The 23,468-nt window shown below is 46.1% G+C and overlaps 3 protein-coding genes across 10 annotated transcripts in view; 1 reads left to right on the forward strand and 2 right to left on the reverse strand.

Annotated features, from left to right (window-relative positions):
* Window positions 1-9,282, forward strand: part of RNF212B (ring finger protein 212B) — a 56,347-nt gene extending 47,065 nt beyond the window's left edge. For both annotated transcript variants that reach the window (XM_053224287.1, XM_053224286.1), the window contains one exon: window positions 8,827-9,282. In XM_053224287.1, coding sequence (XP_053080262.1) covers window positions 8,827-8,985 — 159 coding nt within the window. In that variant the 3' untranslated portion in view covers window positions 8,986-9,282. The remainder of the gene's footprint in view (window positions 1-8,826) is intronic.
* Window positions 304-23,010, reverse strand: HOMEZ (homeobox and leucine zipper encoding). Of its 3 annotated transcripts, none has more exons than XM_053224284.1 (2): window positions 22,584-23,010; window positions 304-3,068 (listed from the first exon to the last, which is right to left on the reverse strand). In XM_053224284.1, the coding sequence occupies exon 2, from the start codon at window positions 3,034-3,036 to the stop codon at window positions 1,471-1,473; it is 1,566 nt and encodes a 521-aa protein (XP_053080259.1). In that variant the 5' UTR covers window positions 3,037-3,068; window positions 22,584-23,010; the 3' UTR covers window positions 304-1,470. The 3 variants fall into 3 exon arrangements, with proteins under 3 accessions (XP_053080259.1, XP_014942133.2, XP_026921221.1); XM_015086647.3 differs by lacking the exon at window positions 22,584-23,010 and adding an exon at window positions 12,368-12,453; XM_027065420.2 differs by lacking the exon at window positions 22,584-23,010 and adding an exon at window positions 8,255-8,741.
* Window positions 13,134-19,943, reverse strand: PPP1R3E (protein phosphatase 1 regulatory subunit 3E). Of its 5 annotated transcripts, none has more exons than XR_008299289.1 (4): window positions 18,021-19,943; window positions 17,233-17,773; window positions 15,510-15,587; window positions 13,134-14,701 (listed from the first exon to the last, which is right to left on the reverse strand). XR_008299289.1 is itself a non-coding variant. In XM_053224289.1 (2 exons), exons 1-2 carry the CDS (start codon window positions 18,435-18,437, stop codon window positions 17,351-17,353), a joined length of 840 nt encoding a protein of 279 aa, XP_053080264.1. In that variant the 5' UTR covers window positions 18,438-19,942; the 3' UTR covers window positions 13,134-17,350. The 5 variants fall into 5 exon arrangements, 1 of the variants encoding a protein (XP_053080264.1); XR_008299288.1 differs by having other exon boundaries at window positions 13,134-15,350; XR_008299287.1 differs by having other exon boundaries at window positions 15,510-17,773; window positions 18,021-19,942.
* Window positions 23,011-23,468: the final 458 nt, after the last annotated feature.

A 23,468-nucleotide genomic window follows, 5' to 3' on the forward strand; every position in this document is an offset into this window, starting at 1 on the left:
CCAGAAATAAATGGAGTCCTGGGAATGACCATGAGGCTGAACTAGCATTCCCTACCCTTTCTGGAACTCTTGAGTTTATTTTTAAAGGTATTTCTAGACATCTTTTCTGGGAAGAGCCTGTCCTATAGCAGTATAGGAAACAAATCTTCCCAGTGATAAGATACTGATGTATTGCCTTTTAAAGTTTTATTCTTTTAACCTACTTCAATATATCCTGATTCTTAAAAAAAAAAAAAAAGTATACTAAGTCAGAATGTTAATAGATTTGGCTCCATTAATTTCTAAACCATAGAAGTGGCAAAGTGGAGGAGAAACAATTTTATTTTTGGCCTTTTATTATTCTAGCAATTTGGGGCTTCCACTCTTATTTCTAGATGGTTAACCCATTGATATCTTTATATCGGACTCCAACTGATGAAAACCATTCTAAAACATCAATAATCAATTCAGTTAAGACCAGGGTCCCTCTGTCCCCAAGACAGATCCTACAAAGAGGGGAAAAAGTCTCTATTATAGACACACATTGAGCCAACACCAAAAAGATGAAAAATTAGTCTTTGTCAAGCTAGGCAGGAGGAAGTTTCAGATTTGTAAAACCAAACCTGCAACCTACCTGCACCCACCTTCTGAACAGTAGAAATCATCCCTCTCTTCTATCCCTCTGTAACCTAATTCTACTTTTTAAAAGGACATTTCCCCCCCAGTTCCCACATCCAATAAATATCCAGTCTAAATTATTCTCCACCCAATTATTAAACTTTTTCACAAGCTCCATGGGGAAGATTTACCCTGAGACAAATAGCGAACAGAATGAGGGATTTTGGAAAAAGATTAAAAAGTACAAGGCAAAATGGTCCCAGTATCAGAAGTGAAAACATTCTGCTACCTGTGCAACTCAGTAATGAAGCAGGGAAAACCCAGCGTCAAGTTGGTGTGCATGAAGGAAACACCTGTAGTGAGACTGGGACACACTAAGACTCTCAGCTGTATTATGCACGGACTCGTGCTCAGAGAAGAAAGGGGTGTGAGGCAGCCTTATATTCCAGGGAAAATGGTGAGACTGGGGGATGCACTAGAATCATCAAATGAATCAAAATTCTTTACTCCTCCTTTCCAGTACTAAAGACGTGGGGCCAATGTCTGGCCTCTCCTTAGTACAATAAGGGGAAAGAACAGACATGAAGAGAGCAAGAACTGTTTCCCAGCCCATGGTTTGGACCAGATCCTTAGCACTCTCTTCACCGAGACTAAAGGCCTGATTTCTGCCCAACCAATCCTCACCTCTCTTTGGGTCCTATGGTCATCCTCCCTGGTCCACCCTCACTACATCCCCCATCCCCCAACCTCAAGAACACAAAGCTTTTTAGTTCTTTGCCACAAGGTAATTAAAAAAATGTGGTTTCTTTGTTTAAACAGTTACTAAGTTGGTTCATCTTTTAGTAACAGACCTCCCCTCCCCTCCCCCACCCCTCAGTCTTGTATGATCACATCATCATCCTCGTCATCATCTTCCTCCTCCTCCTCCTCTTCATCCTCATCATCTTCTGGCAGTTCCTCCTCCTCCTCCTCCTCTTCTTCATCTAGACAAACCACCACCTCAGCTGGCTCAGGTAAACGAGAGTCAAACCAATCCAGTACCTGCTGGGTGCTAAGCCTTGATGCCTGACTCAGTTGAGGGATATCACTTTCCCGAAGCTGTTGGTGGGCTGCCCAGTACCTCTCCAAGGGTCGTATATCCGGTGGGGGTGGGGGGTTTGGCAAAGGTGGTGTCTCAGCCCATTCATTCAAGGAGCGGGTTGAAGGTGGGGGTGTGGGAATTGCTGGGTCCTGGAAACTAGGGGCACCAGGTACTGCGTTGTCCCGAAACCATTTTAGTTGCCCATGCTTCAAAGCATAGCGTGTGTCACCAAACCACTGAATAATCTCAGGCCGAGGTAAGCCAGTGATCTGTTCTAATTTATGGTAATCCTCACGCCGTGCCCATTGGCACTGTAAAAAGAAAGATTTGAGGATAGCCAGCTGCTCTTTGGTTTTGCGCTTGGTCTTTCGCTGGCGTTGCATATCTGGGGAAAGGTACTCTGCAGGGCCAACCCTACCTGGTACTGAGTTATGTCTTAGCCCCTGGGGCCAGGCTGGCTCCAGATGTGGGGGCAGTGCCTGTTCATTGGGTGACAGTGGCTGTGAGATACAGCCCAATGACTGGAGGGGTTTAGAGGTGGCAGTAGCTCCATTAGCCAGTACCTGGAAAGTGGAAGAGGTAGAGGAAGAAGAAGGAGTCATAATAGACGCTGACTCCTGCTTACAACTACTGGCAAGTAATGAGATTGGTGGGGGCTTATCCCGAGCACGTGGCTGGTGGACAGCTGTGGAGTGGTTCCAGGAAGCAGAACCTAGGCCATGTGACTGATTGGGACCCTTGCCTGCCTGCTCCTTAGAGAGGCCACTGCTTTGAAGATCCTGCCAAAAATCTGATTGGTGGGAGAATGTCCCACTGCCAGGTGCCATCAGGGGTTCCTTTGCTTTCTGGTGACTCAGCAGCTCTGAGGACTCCTCAGGCTCTACCTTCAATCCTTTCATCTGGGTAGGCTCGCTAAGAGTCAAGGGCACTATTCCAAGACCCATTTGTTCTGGAGGTGGCACAGGAGAAGGAGGCACCTCCTCAGGGGGCCGCCCTGCGTGATGAGTAAAAGAGAGAAGGGATTTGAAATGGAGCTGGTCCCGATGGTAGACCACTCGGGCTCGAGTCTCTTCTATTTCTTCAGATGACCAACTAATGCCGCAGCGGAGGCGCTGGGCCATGAACCAAGTCTTGACTTTTTCCATCTGCAGCCCATAGCGTAAGCAGAGAAGAGCAATGTCTGCTAGACTGGGATAGGGAAAGTAGCTGAAGGTTTGTAGCAAGTGTTCATTGCCATCCAGCTCACTGGTCTGGGCTGCCTGGGTCCACACAAGCTGTAGCTCCTCGGAGATTGGAGGGAGGCAGATGAGCCCCGCGGGGGAGCTATTAAGACTGCTGGCCTCTTTATTAGGAGGCATGGTGCTTTCTGACTTGTGCCCTTCAGAGATAGCTGTAATAAGAAGAGAAACAGCTCAATCACTGGGGCTCCTCTTTCAGCCCATTGCTCATTTTCTGCCAAACAAAATGTTGGACTCCAATACAATCAACTGTCTATTGTGTACTGTTTTGGATTGCTTTTAAAGTGCTTTAAAAAAATTTCTCATTTAGTTTTCATAACCTTAGGAGCCTGTTATAATTCCTATCATATGTATGGAAAAAAACAAAGTCCATAGAAGTTCATTACCCCAAGTCACGTGACTAGTGAAATCTGTCTTTAGAGGTTAAGGAGGAACACGCATCCTTATATTGCCTTTATTCTTCTGATGCAAACTCACTTCACCCTCTAAGATCATGGAACAGGAGTCACAAAATGGAAACTCAACCACAAAAACATGAAGTGCAGTAATCTCAGAACTGATGCAAATGCTTTAGCTCCTGACAATTTATGATTACCTTTAGAATGTGGAGACAGATGGGGAATCCAAGAGAGGAATTTCTAGAAGGCAGGACAGATAGGACTGTCCTTCTGCCTAGCCCCCGCCCCCATTCCTTTTCTCTTCTTGGTGGTGAAGTCCTGCAGGCAGAGGAATGATAGTACCTTCAAGCCCTAAACCCAAATCTGCTAAGCTTTATTTTCTCTCTGTAGGATAATTGATAGATAGGGTATCTGGGATAAATGGGGTTACTCCCCCTGGGTCTTTGGGGGTAGAGAGAGGGAACTGTTTCCACCTCCAAGTCCTCCACGGAACAAAGGTTAGCCCCTCCCTCCCTCCCCCCCTCCCCCCCCCCCCCCCCAGCCTTTGTCTCTTCAACAGCTCAGTGTCTCTCCGGGGGAGTTGGGAAGAGCTCCTTCAGACTGTAACAGCTCCTCCACACAGGGCAGAGGGCCTGCAGCTCTTATCTCTGCAGCCCAGCTTTCTTCCCAGGGCCAGGTAGGCAGATTCATTAGGAATTGCAGCCAGGTCCTGCAAGCTCCCCAGCAGCACCACTGCTCCCAGGTCTGTGGATATGGGGGCTGCAGGGAGAGGCCCTGACTCTGGCCTTCCTGAAACACCTGCTTGGGTTATTTCCCAGAAAGTTCTGTTGACCAAATTTTAACTCAGCTCCCTGTCTGGGCATTAGAAATAGAAACTCTTTAACACATCTGTTACCCTTTCCACTTAGAGGAATCCCACCCGGGTTTATAAATATTTACCTCTGATATGTTAAGGATGGGACAGGATTCCTATGTATATGCTACATGATGAACTGAGAAGAATCTCAAGCCCAGGAAGTTACAGTGCAGTGTGGTATCAAAGGATTTTATATGACGATTAGAAAAATTTGGTAGCATTTTGATGTGTCACCATTTCCTTTTAAAAAGCAGATTTAATGAACCGAAGGCCATGCAGATCCTAAAGGCTATACAGCTTGAAGAGAACGTTAAGAGGGTAAACAGAGACAGCATAGCAGAGTGGATAGAAATATGATCCTTGAGTAAAGCCAACCTGCAGTTTGAATCCCAGTTCCGCCACTTACCAGCTATGTGATTTTGGACAAGTTGCTAAATGAGCTTTAGTTTCTTCATGTGTAAAAAATGCATACAGGGCCAAGTGTATGTAAAGTTATATATTTTTACCAAGCACCTACTATGCACTAGGTGTCCTGCGTAGGCAAGGCCTAAAGCAGCTGTTGGGGTGGAGGCCTGAGGTGAGGCAGTTTTGAGATTAATTGCAGCTCCACCAATTCCCAGAATGCTGCTGTCCTTGGACAAATTATTTAACTTCACTAAGCCTCAGTTTCCCATCAGAAAAAAAGGAGGTCAGAACAGCACCTTCCTTGCAAGTTTATGACTAAATTAAAAAAACGCAGTTGACATGATGCCTACAACAAAGTAAAGGCTCAACAAATAGCTTTCCTCATGACTTCAACCTCACAGGGTGATTCTGATATATGGTAATGCTCCTTTTCTAGACACAAGGAGGGAAATGCAGCCAAGGCTGAATTCTTTAAAATCCTTGTTTTCTATCTGTTTTTGCAGGGTCCTAATTCTAATGAGCAGTGGAAGAAACTAGGGTATATATGATTTTATGCTTTCTGTATTTTGGGAGTTGGATAGAATTCCCGAATGGATTTTGTTGTTTAAAAAAAAAAAAAAAAAAAAAAGGATGAAAACAACAGCTTTAGGAGAATTGAATCCATAATTTGGATATAAATCCTTTTTGATTTCCAGATGAATTGCCAATTTAGTAGTAGCTCTACCTTCACCCTGTAGGTTCATCCCAGACACAGCTACATGGCCTATGAACAAATGCTTGCACAGCTAGGTGCTAAACTACCATTTAGACATTGTGGCCCACCAGGAACACCACCAATTTTAAGCTGGACAATACTTAATGACTGCAACACTTGACATCTACTAACCTTATTTGTGTCTTGTTTTTTAAGGACACAATAACATTTTAGATATGAGAAAAATGTAGCATAAGGAAGAAAGCAGTCCAGTGTAAGGATGAAGACTGCCAGACAGGAAATAAGGCAGGCACAGCTATAAGCCTTACAAGGAAGCATTTTGCTTTCATTCATGTGGGTTGCTATCCTCCAGATTCTCATGACATCAGTTTGATGTTTCAATATAACATGTAGTAATACAAATACCATATTTGGTGTACTATATACATCCAGTTTTCCAATTACACAAAACACAAATTGTGGAAGACTTCCTGATATAGAATGGTGGCTTAAATTAAGGCACAGCTGTATAGCTACCTGGTGCCTTCCTGGAAGAATCTGCTTTGGCATAGGAAGAAGCTACAATCAGAGAGTGGCTCATGAGAGATATTAACAAAGAGAGTAGGCCCCACAGTAATCAAAACCACCATGAAGGCACTATGAGGTCTTGTGTTCTTGTGCCTCCATTTGGAGAGGTCAGAAAAAGAAGGGAAATCAAAACTGGAGAAAAAAGGACTCCTGTGGGCAGAGATGGTAGTAATGGTGGGATTATCAATTCTGAATAATTACTAAATTTGATCCTTATTGAATATGTTGGATTTGCCCTATTGCTACTTTAAGTAGCTAATAAAAAATATAATCAGAAAAACATAGAGAGAGGATATCACCCCTCTTTCCCTTTGGGCTTTCCATGCCCGTGGACAGATGGCAGAAAAGAATGGACTGCCTTAAACTTCATGTAGGTGTCCATACAATCCTAGGAAAAAGGTGTTCACAACTTTAGGCTTGATCTAATTAGGCTTATGGTTAAAGCAGGAGACAGTTGAAATGAGAGACTAGATATGATCCTGCGTAAATTCCCTAAATCTTTATTCACAGAACTGCAGTGCTGCCTGAAATGTGTTTTGGTGATAGTTTTAAGGGCCTTAAAGAATTTTTAGTGGTATTCAACTTACATGTTTCTCAACTTTTTGGGTCATGAACTTCTTTGGGAATCAGATAAAGGTATGGACCCTCAGAAAGTTATGACTACCCGCCCCCCCCAATAAACATCCAAACATATATATATAATCTCAGAGGGCTCACTGCCCAGAAGCCCAGGTTACGAACCTCTGCCTTATGTCCTCCCAACTGAAAAGGCAGCGGTGGTAATTGCTTAAAGAGTAACATACATCTTGATGTGAATGAATGGAAAGAGTGGATGGAAAGACTCAACAGAATTTAAATAGGTCTAGAAGGGACTGGGTATTGGTGATACTAGTTGGAGATAGTGGAAGGGAGGGGTGTTCAGCTGGGCCAGGAGCCTGGCCTAAGTGACCCACTGGATTATATGACCAATACCCACAGTGTGCTACATCCTAGAGCCTGGTAGGCTACTCTCTAGTGTGCCAAAATCATCTGCTTCTTTCAGCTGCCCTGTGTGCTTGGGCCAAGTTGTATATGATTCCAAACCTGTTTATGCCTGTTTGTATTTTTTATTTATATAATAACATAATTAAATATCACATAAACCTATGAAAAACTAGTGCATTAAAGATTGTTTCTACGAAAACAAAGTCAAATGCTTTGGAAAGACATAACACAACGAGTGTACAATTGTTGAGTTGGGAATAGTAGGCAACTGTAAAACATTGGAGGGGCAGGGGACTTAAAAATCTCAAAAGTATTCTACATTCAGATTGCTTCAAAAGTGTTTAAATTCTCACTCCATTTTAAATAAACCAAACCTGGAAATCATAGATGATGAGAGGCAGTGGCACATTAGAATTACCTGGGAAATTTAAACCAGGGAACCTTCCTCCTCATTCTGACTTAATTAGTCTGGACTGGGGCTCAGGCATCAGTACTTTTAAAAGTTCTCAGGGTGCAGCCAGATTTGAGATTTGCTTGTGTAGTTTATACCAGAAAGGCAGTTGGGAACTCCAGTCAGCAGACTTATAAAGAAAACGCCTGGATATTACCCCAAAAGATTGGTGAAATGAATATACTTTTAATGACAATGCTTAAGAGATGTATGCATCATTTAAAAAATTCCCAAGTTTAACTGGCTTTTTTTTTTTTTTTCCCAATCATTGCCATCTACCTGTCCTAATCATATAATATAAAAGGGCTTCAAATGTATGGTGAGAAGGAGGTTTGTATGTAAAAGATCTCCTGATCTGGGCCCACATTACCAAACAGGTCTCAGCTTGAGTCTTCTTTCAGTTTAGAAGTCTCATATTAGGACGCAAAACCAGGAACCTATGAGGATTTGGGTTCTTTTACCTGGTTTGTTTTCTGAGTATGGCTGGGTAGGGGGGTCAGGGGCAGTTTCTCCCAAACCTTTCATTCCCAAAGACCACTGCTCCCCAGAAGTAAGGCCAGATTTCTGTGCGTGTGCTGAGGTCGCCAGGAGGTAGTCGTGGGGGGGAGGTGGAGGCCTGGGAAGGAAACGTTTCTCCTATCCTCCATTTCGCAGGCAGTCTACAAGGCTCCAAACTGGGTCAGAGAACAAAAAGTTGCTGCACTTGGGGCGATGAGCCCCAGGGAGCAGGCGAATCTCAATCCTCCCCTCGCCGAGACCGTCCCAATCCAGCCTTCCCCTCCTCCCTACACACCCACTCACCCTCCCCCAGTTACAACAGGGAACCGAAAAGTCCAGAGGAGAAAGAACCAGGCGACTTCGAGCCTAGAATCCTCCTCCCCCCAGCGCGGGGATGGGGCTCCGGAGGTCGGAGATCGTATAGGGGCTAGGAGGGGAAGTCGAAGGGGCTGGGGATCACTCACCGCGGTCCGGCCCGGGCGGCGGCTCCCAGCCTCGCACCATGGGCCGGGGGGAAAGGGGGAGAAAGGGCAGGGGGCCTCCGGGGTGGGAGTGGGGTTCCCGCCCGGTGCGGCCTGCTCCAAGCCCACCCGCGCGGAGGGCCGGGACCGGGACTGCCCCCCCTGTCCCCGAGAGCGCGCCCGTCTAAGCCCAACCCTGCTCGAGCGAGTTGGGGGCGGGGCGGATGGGTGGGGGGTGCTCCAGGGGCGGTGCCAAGGTGGCCCGAGTCCGGATTGGTAGACGCAGGCAGGCGGACACTGGCGGAACGCACTGGGCCGACCATTGGCTGCGTGAGTCTCGGCTGAAGTCGGCTATTGGCTGCGTCGGCTTCAGCCGGGGTGGCTATTGGCTGCGTGGGGCAGGGAAGATGTCCCCCGGGGCCAGGGTGCTGTGAATGGTACCTCCCCCCGCCTTCGACCTTTCCGCGCCGGACCTTCGGAGCACTGCTAGCCCTGGTCGTCCCGAAATTCCCCTGGGAATTCACAGCAGTTTGTTGAATTGCCTTACAATTATTCCCTATTTGTTCCTCCTGAAGGAAGACTTTTTTCAGCACCCCCTTGTCAGACTTACGCACGAGCTGAGCCGCGCCCGCCCAGCCGAGGGCCCAACCGCCGTCAGCAGCGTCGTTGTAAATGTAGCGCCTAGAGCAACCGGGAACTTGTTCTACAGATGGATCAAATGTCTTGCCACCTGAAAGACGAGGATCCTAGCTGTCCGGCGCCTTCGGAACACTGCACAGGTGTTCCCAAAGACGAAGTGTCAGAAGGGGGCACTTGTTTGGGACCTACCAGATCCCCAGGTCCCCTTTCTGTCCCAGTGAAGAGGACCTGGAACTCCACCTCATATCTGGGGACCTTGGTTTTCTCTTGTCTAGAAAGGGATGGCAATGAAATGGACTTTTCACCAAAGTGGTAGTCCACACCCCGAAGTTCTGGGCCAAAAGTTTGTATATTTAGGATTCTCCGTCTTCGACTAAAACTTGGGAATGGTACTTTCTGAAGTGATTCTTTTGTTCTCACGCTGGTCTTTGAAACTGTCTTCTTGCCTATTTAGGTCACTTAATAGCTTATATAGCCACAGTAATTTATAAAAAAATTTCAGACTTTGCCCTGTATTCCGCAGATAGACCTCACCCCTCTCTATATACTCCCCCAAAACACCACTACTCATTATTACTCCAATTTAAGGTCTAGAGCTCTTTCAAGGTTGTCAGACATCAGAAATTTATTTCCTAGGAAAGAAAGAAAGAAAGAAAGAAAGAAAGAAAGAAAGAAAGAAAGAAAGAAAGAAAGAAAGAAAGAAAGAGAGAAAGAGAGAAAGAGAGAGAGAGAGAGAGAGAGAGAGAGAGAGAGAGAGAGAGAAAGAAAGAAAGAAAGAAAGAAAGAAAGAAAGAAAGAAATTTATTTCCTCTTCAGCATTGAGCCCTATTTTATGTTACTATCCCTGTGTTTACCCCTGCCTGCCCCCAGCCCCATTACATTTAATAAAACTAAACTTCTAAGAGCCAGCCCTACATCCTTCAAACTAGTATCCGGCAAAAACATCATAGGAGTAAAAAAAGCAAAGATATATATACTCAGCTTTAGAGTTAGAAACTTCTGATCCCTCAGGGTTTAAGCCAGGGCTGGTGGTATATACAAAGTTTGTCCTAAATCATGACTACTACAATGCCCCGATGGTTTGTAAGTGATGAAAGGAAAAGTGAAACATTGTAGGCAGCAGCAGCCCTCAGTTTTCAGTGGAGAGGTTGTTCTTTCATAATCTAAAAAAATAAGACTGGGTTGTCTGGTTGACATGCTTATCTGGCTGGAAAGTCAGGCAGGCAACGTCTGTGGGAACATAGTGCCAGTCCCTAGAGGATTCAATTAGGCATTCTGGGCATCACTGATCATGGGCTTGGAAATATGAAAGGTGGGCAAATGTGCTACCTTTCAATTCTCAGAAACACGCTCCTGAGACAGAAGTAGGGAGCAGAATTGAAGACAGGTTTAGGAGAAGGAAAATCCAAGGACAGAAGAAACTCCTCTGCCCTAGTTTTGGAGTACAGGCTGAAGCCTCCCTCTTTGATGTGGATTTCACCCTAAAGCTTTAGAAGATGGAGTGTCCTGTGGTGGGGATTGGAAGAGAGGAAGAGATCCAGGCTGACAATATCAGAGAAAGGAGGGCCTCACCTTTAGCAAGACACTAACCCTCCCAGCTCTTCCTGGGACTAGTGCAGAAGAGTGGGGACTCATGTTATCCTCAATGTAGAGATGTTAATCCCCCATCTTTGGTGAAAATTCTGTTTCTGTTTGCATGGTTCAGATACTAGCATGACTGACAAGAGACACATTTGCCCTATAGGTAAAGAAACTGAACTTTTAGGACCATCCCTTGCACAGACCTCTTCTAAAGCACTGGAGGTGCACTAGAGCCCCAGCAATGTGATAATGTGGTCATGGCTTTTTGTAAAATATTTTGAACAAAATATTTAAACTGCAATTGGTTAAGATTGAGGTCCCTTTTCTTTCTGACTTCCCCTCCATTACACTTCTTCTTTTGTCAGGTGGCAGTGGAAATGCCATGGATATTTGGGGATTGGCTAGGGAAGTTAATTTGAGGATACGTTTAGTTTGGGGTTAGTAGTTTATTAGTAAGTAGTTTAATATTAAGCATAGTGTTATAGGCTGAATGGTGTTGTCCCCCCCCCCCCATTCATATAGTAAAGTCCTAATTCCTAGTACTTTAGAATGTAAGTGTATTTGGAAATAAGGTCTATAAAGAGGTAATTAAGTTAAAACGAAGTCTTCAGGGTGAGTCCTAACCCAATATGACTGGTGTCTTTACAATAGGAAATTTGGACACAGACATGAACATAGGAAAGACCATGAGAAGCTAGGGAGAAGATGTCTGTCTATAAGCCAAGGAGGGGAACCTCAGAATCAAGTCAACTCTGCCAATGCCTTGATCTCAGACTTCTATCCTCTACACTGTGGGAGAATTTCTGTTGTTTAAGCTACCCAGTCTGTTGTATTTTGTATGGCAACTCCAGCAGACTAATACATATAACTTCTAGGCATAATCCTAATGTCAACAATTCAGAGTATATGGCATTAATCATTACAAATTTGAAGTGCTCTGAAATTTTACACCACAAATATCAAAGAAATTTGAGTGTTTTCTTCAAGTTTGACAAAAATCCTAAAAATTATGACATTACCACTTATAAAGTGCGAAGGTGAACATTTTCTAAATCACTAAGAATTTTTAAAAAGTGATCATGTAGAAGACTGAATTACCTTTCTATACTCCTTATAGAAAACATTATATATATAAGCATCATATGAAAAAATATTAAAGAGTATGCAGCCAAAAACAAAATTGTAAAAAAATATGTTAAGTAGACACTTAAAAAATTGTGTTATTTTTCTTGATTTTATGTTATATTTGTCAGCTCTTTAAAAATTATAATTTAGGGGCACCTGAGTGGCTCAGTCGGTTAAGCGTCCGACTTCAGCTCAGGTCATGATCTCACAGTTTGTGAGTCTGAGCCCTGCGTCAGGCTCTGGAGCCTGCTTCAGATTCCGTGTCTCCCTTTCTCTCTGCCCCTCCCCTGCTCACACTCTGTCTGTCTGTCTCTCTCTCTCTCTCAAAAAATAAACAGTAAAAAAATTTAAAGAAATAAAAATTATAATTTATATTTTCTCATTCTAAAGCACTTTCATTGTTGGGCCTAATGCATTTATTTTTCTTTTCAAAAGGCTCTGAAAGTTGTATGTTTCAAGCACCCAAAAACTTCGATCTACCTCTGGGACTACCCAAATGGATATGGTGAGTTTCTGCCTCATTTAGGGGAACCATCCTCCACTGTTCTGTGCCTTGTCTCCTGAGAAATACAAAAGCTGAGTGCTAACCAATCAGAACTGCAAGTCTTGAGGAACTTGGGATATCAAAAGCTGCAGTGAAGGAGTTTGTGAAAGGATTTCAGAAAGACCTACCACTAAACTAAGATGTGAGACGTCTGGAAAGACATTAGGGCCACAGAGGGACCTTAGGCAATAAGCCATGGAGAAAACTCCTGCAACGCCCCCACTTACCTCTCCTTGGGTGTCTGCTCCTCATGCTGACTCTACCCTTTAGCCTATCTGGTTTCACAATATAAGTATGGGTGCTCTGCAGTGACATCACAACTTGGCCATTATGATGTAACGCAGAGGCCTCTGATTCTTCTCAGGCTAGGGCTTCCCTATTAGAAATGTCCTCTCGTTACTTTGTGGGTAATTGAATTTTCTCATCGTTCAGGTGATATGGAAATCAATTTTATGTTAGAACTTAATTTTTTCAAGGATACCTCACTTTAATCTATTGTTCCATTCTGGATTAGACAGAGGTCCTTGCTTTCCCTCTCCATCATATTTCTCATCTTTTGCCTTAGGGTTGCCCTTGATAGAGAAAAGGGCTTTCCTCTTCCCTCCAGTGCTTAAGGAGAAATGTAACTTAGATTGCCTCCTTAAGGAAGAATAGCCACCCCACCCCACCCAAGGGGAAATTTAGGGCTTCTACCCAAGCAGTACCTTTTAACTGCACCAGGAATTGGCACTGGGTGCCAGGGAACTAAAGCTGGACCCTCGTAACTTTCCCACCACTACCCAAAATGGTGGCAGGATTATACCGGGGTGTGTCATACCAGGGCTGTCCAACTCCTCCATATCTTCTGCCCATCCAACTTTTGCATAGCAATAGGACACCAGCAAGTAGAGAAATGAGATGACCAAGAAATGGGGGTTGGGAGAGAGGAATCTTGCCTCTGGGTTTCTTGCCACCCTCCACCCCAAACAAACAATTTCTCAATATTATATGATATACTTTCATATTTTGACTTTATTTCACATATGAGGTCTTTTATCCAGAAAGAAGGGTAGTTGCATGTGGAAGCTGAAGTGAGGCACAGAACTAGTGGGTTTGGGGCCCAGTGAACATGGCTACACTGTGAACGGTATGAGGATGCTCTGGGAGGGCCTGATGAGAACAGTGGTTTGGGGGAATTCACAAAGCAAACTTTAATTTCCTCTCCAGGTTAGTCAATGGGTGGATTATACCATGTTTTTAGCAACTTCACTGTTCCTCAGCAATATCACCCAAAGAAGTGCCAAGGCTGGGAAAACAAAGAAAACTACAAGTGCCTTTTGTTTCTTTTCATGCCTGGATGGGGAAGGGAATGGAAACTAGCAGGAGAAAATGAAACATTTCTGATAGTATCCCTTGCCATGAAAAATCACAGATCTAACTATGTAGAGGCCTGTTTTATAGCCCAGGAATGGCATGTGTGCAGAAGGGTTGAGGGTAAGACCCATCTTGAGCTGCACTAACAAATTCTCTGACCCTGCTGAAGTCACTTCTCATCTCTGGACCTGTGTCCTCATCTGTAGTGGAGCATGGACCCAGTAATCTCTAAAGACAAGTTTTTCCTGGTCTCTGATTCTATGACCTTTGGATTGCAAGGATCCAGAGAAACTCCAGAGAAACACAGGTGTTAGAAGCAAGAAAATGTGGGAGTTAGATTGGAGAGTTCAGAAGTTATGACTTATTGTGACAATAAATGATGCGCTACATTCATAAAGAGAAACAAAAGAACAAGGAAGGCTATCAGACAGCTAAGTGTAGGAAGATATCTAAGATCTGGATAGGAGAAACAGGCAAAGTGGTCCAGCTGTGTTGCTTCAAGGACCCAAGCCCCTGACCAGCGTAATGTTTTTTCTTATATAACACTTCCTCATCTATGGCTGACATGTTATACACCAAATTGCTCCTGTTCATATAGTCATCAGCCTTTAGGGGAAAGTCCCTATCCCAATGCCTAACACATACCTTCCTAAAGATTCCACCAAACTCCTAGTGTTTCCCATATCAGATTAGACTGTCAGTTTACTCCCAGGCCCTGGGGCAGCTCTATATGGGAAAACTAGAAGATTCATGTGTTGGCTCCATAAAGCTGAGAATGGGGGGTGGGTGAGCCATGGTGCTTCTTACTGAGAAAGCTCAGGGAAAAATGGATTATTCTTCATTCCATCTCCAACCAGTTTACATTTATCTACTCAGTAATACCAGGGCTTGCAGAGAGGGTCCAAGCACAGATCATTCAGCAACTGTCCTAGTCAGGGATACTTTCTAGTGGAAACTTTAGGGATTGGTCAGTTCAAAACTATTCGGGGGAGTGGAAAGGGGCATAACACACCAACACGTGTAGAGAGTTGGTTAGGGCCAGGAGAGAATCCCAATGTATGGAAAAGCTGGAGTTCAGGTGGGCTCCCAAGTTCTCTAGCAGGCAGGCAGGATGGTCCCTTGCTGATTCTGCAGAGCTGGGACACTGGTACAGGAGACAGCAGCAAGCTCCTGGATGGAACTTGGGACCCCTCAGTGCTTTGCCTTCTCTATGCCAGTTCAGGAGACTGGGAGGATAGGAAGGCAGAGCAGTTAGAAACTGTGGTCTTTTCCTAATAAGAGACTATATATGGCAAAGTTGTCAGTTTTGTTTTTAAAGGAAGAACTATAATCAAATGGTTATGCACAGAACCTCTGGAGATATCTTGAGTTCACAATCCCAGCTATGCCATTTACTAGCTATGTGATCTTGAACAAATTACTGAGCTTTTGTGAGCTGTTTCCTAAGCTCTAAAATAGGGATATTACTCAACTGATAGGGTTGTTTTGAGGGTTGTATTGCATGCAAGACACCAGATTTTAGCAGATAAGTAAATGTGAGCTATTATGATTGTTGATACAACATAATAATAATGCATACACATTAGGCAAGAGATTATTATACACTGAGCCTCAACCCAGTCTCCCTCTCCATCAACCTCCCTTGGGCTCTTCACTGATGACTAAAAAGCGCATTGCTTTGTGGCTTCTAGCAGTTTCTTTCTTCACTCTGCTGGTACTTTGACCTGAAGGTGTTCCACAAGATGCATGAAATTCTTTGTTTTCTTCATTAGATAAGGATGATGTTTAAGCCAGCATTTCTTTGAGAAGTGACTTGGAGTTCCTCTCTTTCAGCCATCTTCCTTCAAAGGACTAAGGCTTTGGACAGGAGGGGCAGGGTAACTAGCCCCCATACTGTGTTCTAAATGCATGTATGGGCTTTTGTGCATGCACTCTCTTAGTAATAAGGAGGAGAGGGATTCAGAAATTTTTGAGAAATTAGTTAACAGATAGAAAAGGGTGCAGGGAGCTGGTTACCTGGGAGCAGTTGTTCATGTGCATCAGGAACTGCTTCTTTTCCCTCTTCTCCTTTCTAGAAGACTGTCAAGAAGGAGCCTGAGGGAGGAAGGTGGCTCAACCATGGTCTTGGAGAAAAGGAAGTGGGTTCTCCACCCCTTCTGGAGGGAGAAGGAACAGCAGAGATCAACAAGAATGAAGAGGGAGACAAATGGAAAAGAGAAAACGAAGGTAAATACCCTATATGCTAAAAGAGTGAAAGTGATGAGAGAGAGAAACAAACAAACAAAAAGGCAAAGAGCTTAGGAATAGGGTAACAGGAAAGGAAAAACTACCAGTAGAGGTTAACCAGGAGGGGAAACCTAAGGCATGACTGTGAATGGGTAGAAGAGTCCTGCTTTCCCATTTTACTTGCTCAGGGTATAGAACACACTGCCATCTTCTGGTGCCACTTAATTATTCAGTAGCTTTGTTTTTTTATTTGAAATGTTCTCCATTTCTTATATCCATAATTCTTTATCCTCAAGAGAGCCTCAACATTGTTTCCTTTCATCTCTGGGGCTCCCAAACATCATTTTCCCCAACAGAGATGCACCTACTCAAAGTTGTCTCAGAGCACCTAGACTGGGAGTCTGTGGGGGCAAGAGCAAAAGGCAAGGGGCAGAGGATGAGCTGCAGTTTGAAAAAGGTGTTGGAATACCATAAGGCTGCAAGCTGGTTATGGGGTGCTTATTGGCCTCTGGAGTATCTGTGTCAAAACTGGAGGACCCATCCTTGGCCTCAATCCAATGCTGGGATGCTTTGTGTTCTGACCTGTGGTACTCCAACTGTAGGTTGGAGAATGTGGCTTCTCATCCACACTCTGCCACTCAGTAGATCATAAAATGTCAGAGCAAGAATCGGCTGTATGAGATCACTTAATCAAAATCTAATTTCCCAAGTTGGAGACTGGGGCCCAGAGAGGTGAAGTAACATTGCCCAAAGTAATACAGCTAGTCAGTGACTCTTTCCTTCTGAGGCAGAATTAGAGTGATTCTTGTGACTCACTGTTCCTTGACAAATGCATTCCATAAAGTGCTTAGGGGTCATTAAAAGGCACCCCAGAAAGGTAAGGCTGGCATTTTTCTGGAAGCCCCTGAGTGTACCAACTCCTCAGGCACGACATTATTTGGCTACAAGGACAGGCCTGGAGTTGGTTTTGCCTTCATTTTAATCCCCAGGACTGCCTGGGGGTGGCGGGGGTCTGCCACCACTCCCCAGCCAGTCAGGGAAGAATGAAGCCTGGGATCTTTGGGAATAACAGGGGACTTATCCTGGGACTTAAGCAAGGCAATTATGGCTGAGTTAAAGCTTAGGATGGGCAGGGCTAGGGACTTGAGGTGGCAAAGGCGGGTAAGAGAGGGAATGAGCTGGCACTCCAAATGACTTCAGTAGGGTGGGCTCATATTTCAAACATAATACCTCCTCAATCCCAAAGAGATAACCTTAACCTTCAACTTCCCAGGCCTGACGAACCCACTTACTTTCTCCCAGTGCCAGCTCACGGAATAGGACATCATCATCAACCCCCATCTTGGCTTTTTTTTTCCTAATCCCCCCAGAGCCTTTTCTGGTTTTCGTTCCTATATGCGTTGGGTTACTATCACTCACATCCAACTAATGTTTTCCACCACCTCCCGACCTTCCTCGATTCCGCCCACTCCCACACCCCTTTGAATTCTCCCGTCCTCCTCGCCCTCCCCACTTGATTCTCTTGGACAGCTCCCAGCCAATTTCGGTTTCTTTCTTTCTTCCCAGCCAAATCTTCGTGCTCCCCCGGCCCCTGGGTGCCTTTGCGTTTTGCGCCGTCGGCCGCAGGAGTCTCAGATAAAGTGGATCCAGCCCTGGGGCTCCGGGGCTCCGCCACTCCCGGGGTGCTCGGGCCCCCGTAGAGCATAGTCACGGCCGCCGTTGTTGTCCCAGAACTCGTGGCCGGTCACGCGGTATCGCAAGGCGAAAAGCAGGGCGCCCCCAATGGGTGGCGCCGGAAGACGGAAGGCGAAGCGATCCGCGCGCGGCGGGGGCGGGGCCGGACCGGCGTAGGAGGCGGGGGCCTCGCGTTGGCTCCGCCAGCCGTCGGCGCTCCAGCGCACACTCACGCGCTTCTCGTAGGCAAGGTCCAGCACACGCGCGCTCCCGGCCACGCCCAGCGGGCCCGCCTCGGCGCGTTCCAGGCAGATGCGCTGCGCCTGCAAGCGGGCGGCGAAGCCGGGCTCGCTGGCCGGCTCTAGGGCGGCGCGCGCCTCCTGAGGGGGTGGGGAGGAGAGGAGAGACAGGGGGCGGGGTCAGGGTGAGGCACTGGACCAATCCGAAGCGGACCCCGGCGTCCAGCAGTCGGAGTGGAGCCCAGCTGGGAGAGTGGCACCAAAAGGGATGAGCGAGAACAAGCCTAGGGTTGGGGATGGAGATGGGTGTTCCTTGATAAATCGGCCGCCTGCTGCGGCCGGGTAGGGGAGGTGCCGGGGAAGGGGCGTGCCGATGCCGCCCGCCTACCTGGAGGCCGCGGGCGCGAGGCTGGCACGGCGCGAAGTGGCGGAGGGCGTCTCTCTGCAGCTGAACTTGCACGTGGCGGGGCACCCGGGGCAACTCTCCGGGGCGGAAGCGGCGCACCGCGGCCAGCTCCAGCCCAAGCGCGTCGGCGAAACGCACTCTCTTGCGGGTGTCGGGGCTGCGGCTGCGAGGCACCCGAACTCCGCCGCCTCCGGCTGGCGCAGAGAGGGCCCGGCGACCCCGACTCGGAGCGTGAGCTCGGGACCGGGCCCCGAGGCGCGTCCCGCCCTCGCCTGGCTCCACCTCTGGCTCCTCCTCGAGGCTGGGCCGCTGGCTGCGGTAGTAGGCACGCTCCGTCAGCGCGGCTATGAAGCTCAGGTTGCGCGGGATGTCGGTGCGGGGGGGCCGCTCTCGAGACATGGCACCCCCCCGCCCTGGCGGAGCCCGCCCGCAGCGCCGCGGCGCTGCCCTGCCTTCTCTCGCCCGACCGCCCGGCGTCCTCGCTGGAGCTGCCCCTCGCGGTTGCGTACTCTCCTTGCTGTCACCTCCAGGATCCCCCACCTCCTGTAGCTCTGCCTCCCTTCCGTGACTACCTTTCCTCTCGCTCTGGCCGTCAGCTCCCAGGGTTTTAGACCATCATCTCTTGCCTCCTGCGAACTGTCTGCTCTGAGCGTGCGCTCAGCGGCGCTCACCCTCTGGTCCCGCGGCCCTCTCGGTCCCGGCCCCCGCCCACAGTCCTCTGACAGGTGGCTCCCCATCTGTCTTCGCTGCTTTACCAGGGGGCGGGGATCTACCCTTTCGGTCCTGAGTGAGACCACTCAGGTTTTTTGTTTTTAAACGGCCTCAACCTCTCCGGCACAGGAAGAGTTAATGCTGGGAGACCAGAGTAACCTTTCCTTTTCTTGCAGAGGATGGTTCAAAATACCCAGTGTGTGACTTTCTCTTCAGGGCTCACCGTTTTCTTTTCTAAATCCTAGGCTCCAGGTTTGGGAGCGAGGGTGACAGTGGGTGCACAGAAGGGAGGGTCATGAAAACTAGGTAGTATCTCAAATAGTAGCTGAGATGTGACCCTCAAAAGGGTGGGGTGGTCAATTGGAAAAGAGTTCTGAACTGAGTTGTGGGAAAACGCTCTGGTCTCACCTCTGATGATATTTTGCTGTGTGACCTTGAGCAAGGCATAACTTCTCTGGACCTCAGTTTTCTCATCTGTGAAAAAGTAGATTAGAGTTCTGATCTCTAACCCCACTGCAAGGCCTTTGAGGGCAGAGGGTGTGTCTGATTCCTGGTCAGTTACAGCACATACTAGGCTCTTAAATTATTGAATGAATGGACACACAACTCTTTTGGAGCTACAACTGTGGGGTTCTAGTTCCAGTGGGAGCTTCCAACAGGGGCACAGAGCTGGCTTTTTTTCTCCTTCGTTTTGTTCTACATTAGTGAAAAAAGATGTGAAGTATCTTGTATAGTTTTTTTTTCCCTAAATTCCCTGATTTTTTTTTTTTTAGGTTTATTTAGTTATTTTGAGAGAGAGAGTGCAAGCAGGGGAGGGGCAGAGAGAAAATCCCAAATATTCATCGAATCCCCTAAATTCCCTACTGATTTTGTATAACACTTACAATGTACTAGGTACAGTTTTAAGAGTTTTACAAATATTAACCCATATAAACAGCCATCAAAATAGCAGGGAGTATTATTATGCCTACTTGACAGATGAGAAAATTGAGGGAGAGAGGAGATAGGACTCTTGTCCTGGGTCATGTACATAATAATTGAGGAGCTGGGATTAGAACATCAGCAGTCCAGCTCTAGAGCCCACTCTCGTACCCACTTGGTTCTATAAAACATTTAGTAGTAGTAGTAGTTAACATCTTCAGAGTACTGTAATGAGGAATCTTAGAGTATAAATGGAATTTCTTTTTTTTTTTTTAATGTTTATTTATTTTTGAGAGAGAGAGAGACATCAAGTGGGGAAGGGCAGAGAGAGAGAGAGAGAGAGAGAGAGAGAGAGAGAGAGAGAGAGGGAGACAGTATCTGAAGCAGGCTCCAGAAACCTTGAGAGCCTGACCTGAACCAAAGCCGGATGCTTAACTGAGTGAGCCACCCAGGTGCCCTAGAAATGGAATTTCTAAATTTAAAGCAGCAGGATAGTTTAACTGTAAAATCCCAAGTGACTGAGTTGGAAATAAACAGTGAGACACATACTATCTTATACAATTCATTCCTGTTCGCATTTTAACTCCACTATTAACCTTAGCAAAGCCAGGAGGGCTATTGAATTTTATTTTCCTATTTTATACATACATATACACACACACACACACACACACACACACATATATGTATATATGTGTGTATATATACATATATATGTATATACTTTTCCTATTTTAGACATTATACTAATTTGTGTTAGTCAATCATTTTAATTATATTTTATTTTTTTATTTTTTATTTGTTTAAATAGAGATCTAGAGAGCAAATGGGGGAGAGGGAGAGGGAGACAGAATACCAAGCAGGCTCTGCTGCTGTGAGCGCAGAGCCTGATGTGGGCTCAAACTCATGAGATCATGACCTGAACCAAAATCCAGAGTTGGCCACTTAACTGACTGAGCCACCTATACTCCCCTACAGTCAAGCATTTTGTAAAACTCTTCCACATAACTATGTAAGGAGCAATAAATTAAATTAAATGTTGTAAAATAAAAACTGTCTTCCTTGCTCTTGTAAAATGTATCATTGAAGGAATAGATAAGGTTCAAAGTGGGCCTATATGGCCTGAGGTTTTCTATTAAAACACTTTGCTTTGTCTATAGTTTGAATTGCCATTCCCTGGCTACATAATATTGGTCTGGGAAGATTCTTGAGATACACAGCTTTGGACTAGGTATAATTTGTGTTGGTCCAGCTGCTATGTTCTGGCTGCTCAGACCGACACTGAACCTCTATTCCAAATCAATCTTTGTTTCTTTCTTTTTTCTTGTCTTCCTCTTTACAGTTCAGTCTTTGTTTCTTAAATAGCCACTATGGTTATCTTTAAGCATCAGTGTTGGCCTACTCAATAACTGGCCAGAGGCATTGAATGATTTGTTCAATAAACATTTACTGAGGGCTTATTAGGCCAGAAGGACATAAAAGTGAATAAAATTCTGTTCCTGCTCTCACAGAGCTTATAAATAAATGGGCAGGCATATAGAAATATATTTGGATCCTGAGACTTAAAAATGTTTTTATTTCAAGTAAGTGTCTTAGAAGAAATTAGTATTGCACAGGAAGGACTGGACTAGGTTATTCTCTAAAGAAGAAGGCAGCCTTGCTGGTGGCAGCTGGAATGATCAGCCTAAGAGCAAAGAAGAAAGGATGGTTGAAAGGATACAGTCATAAAGGTGTGGAATCTGCTGTACATTCAGAATGGAAGGGATAACTGAGTTTAGCCTTGTAAATGGTGTTAAAACAACATTGATTACCTGAAGCAGAAGAGATGACATTATAGCAATATAGGTAAGGTTAAGACAAACTTGAAAGTGAGACAAAATTGAGGGGCACCTAGGTGGCTCAATTGATTAAGTGTCTGACTTCAGCTCAGGTCATAATCTCGTGGTTTGTGGGTTCGAGCGTTGTGTCCAACTCTACGCTGACAGCTGGATCCTGGAGCCTGCTTGGGATTCCGTGTTTCCCTTTGTCTCTGCCCCTCTCCTGCTCGTGCTCTCTCTCTCTCTCTCACACACACACACACAAAAATAAATAAACATTAAAGTCAGACAAAATTGAGTACAATTTCTAAGTATATGGCTTTGGGTAAATTAACCTCTCCAAGCCTCACTTTCTTCACCCACAGAATGGGGATAAAACAGCATAGGGATTGGCGTAAGGATAAAATATCATGCACAAAAAGAAAGTACCTAATTAGCTATTAGCTATTAGCTATATTAGCACCTAATAAGTCCTCAAAATGTATTAGTTGTTACGATCATTGTTATAGATATGACCTTTCTTCTCCAGTGACTGTAGGGGCAGGTAGGAATATCAAGACTTGAACTGGAGGTAGAAGCAAAGGGAACCAGCAGGAAAGGAGAACTGGGTTGCCTCTTTCTAGCCTCTGGCTAGAGATCCCTCTAAATGGAGCCTAAGGAAATGCCAGCTGCAAGAGCCAGCGGGGCCCAGGGGCCCAGTCAGAATGCTCAAGGGCCCTCCTGAGGATCACCTGTGGTCAGACTGCTTCATATCCTGTGAACTGTTTTGTATAAATATATTGCCATGTATAAATAATAGGTCTATCTATTATCTATCTATCTATCTATCTATCTATCTATCTATCTATCTATCTATCTATCTGAAAGGGTAAACAGCAACCTTGACATTGGTAACCTCCAGGAAGGGAGGTGGATTTGTGCAAAGGGTAGAAGGAGGGAGATTGAGGACTCGTATTTTTTTCCCCTTATACCTTTATATTGTTTGAACTTGTCATAATGAGAATAAGTTCACGTGTTGAGTAAAGAGAAGTAAAAAGAAAACCAATCTGATTACAAAAAAAAAGAAAAGAAAAGAAAAAAGGTGAAGAAAAGTTACCTGCAGAAACTACTTGCGATCCAAGTCTTGATGCCTGGTTAAAGCCCCAGCCTCTGAAGCGACTACTGGGTTAAAGTTCCTGGAGAAAAGAGGAAGTGAAGTGTCCGGTGTCTATTGTCATGTCTGCCAGTACCACAGGGCGAGGCACCTGGCAGGCAGCTCCCAGTGGAATGAACTGCTCCTCTAATTCAGGCATCCACTGTAAGGCTGGAAAAATTCAACAAGTGCGTGTAACATCAGAGACCTTCTGGAAATGCTGAATTTGCTCTGAGGTTTCCTGAGGCCTAGCCGGCTTCTCTGGGCAGTCTTCAGGCTCAGGAGCCCAACCTGGCCCTCTGTCTCCTGTCCACCCTGCTCCTCTTGGCCTCCAGCAGCCCTCTCTCTTCCGGAGTTGTGGCCTTCCCAAGCTTGCTTCCCAGCTCCGCCCCTCTCTCTGGACGCATCTCTGGGCCCCATCATCACCCGGCGCCGGGCCCTCCCTCCCACCCCCCTTTCTCCTCCCTCCTTCCTTCCCTCCCTTCCTCCGTCTCTCCCTCCCTCCCAGCTCCTGCACCAGGAAACAGCCCGGATCCTGGCAGCGGCCTGACCCGTGAGATCCCTAACCTGGCAGGCAGGAGGGGTTGGAGACTTGCTGAGGGTGGGGGTAAAGGAGGAGCTGGGCTGTTGGACTGCACTGGGGGGAGCCGGGAGTAGATACGGTGTCGGCAGGAAGCCCTTGGCCCTGGGTTTCCTGGGAGGACAGTCATTAAACATGGATTCGGCCACACAGCTGGTAGAACGTTGGGGGCAGGGGCCGGTCCCGGGAGCTGCACCCCCAGTCTTCTCTGTCCAGACTGTGATCCATGGCCTTCCCCGCCTAGCTCTGCTCTCCCCCTCCCCTTCCCA

This window comes from Acinonyx jubatus, chromosome B3 (assembly GCF_027475565.1).
Source record: "Acinonyx jubatus isolate Ajub_Pintada_27869175 chromosome B3, VMU_Ajub_asm_v1.0, whole genome shotgun sequence".
Taxonomy (NCBI): domain Eukaryota; kingdom Metazoa; phylum Chordata; class Mammalia; order Carnivora; family Felidae; genus Acinonyx; species Acinonyx jubatus.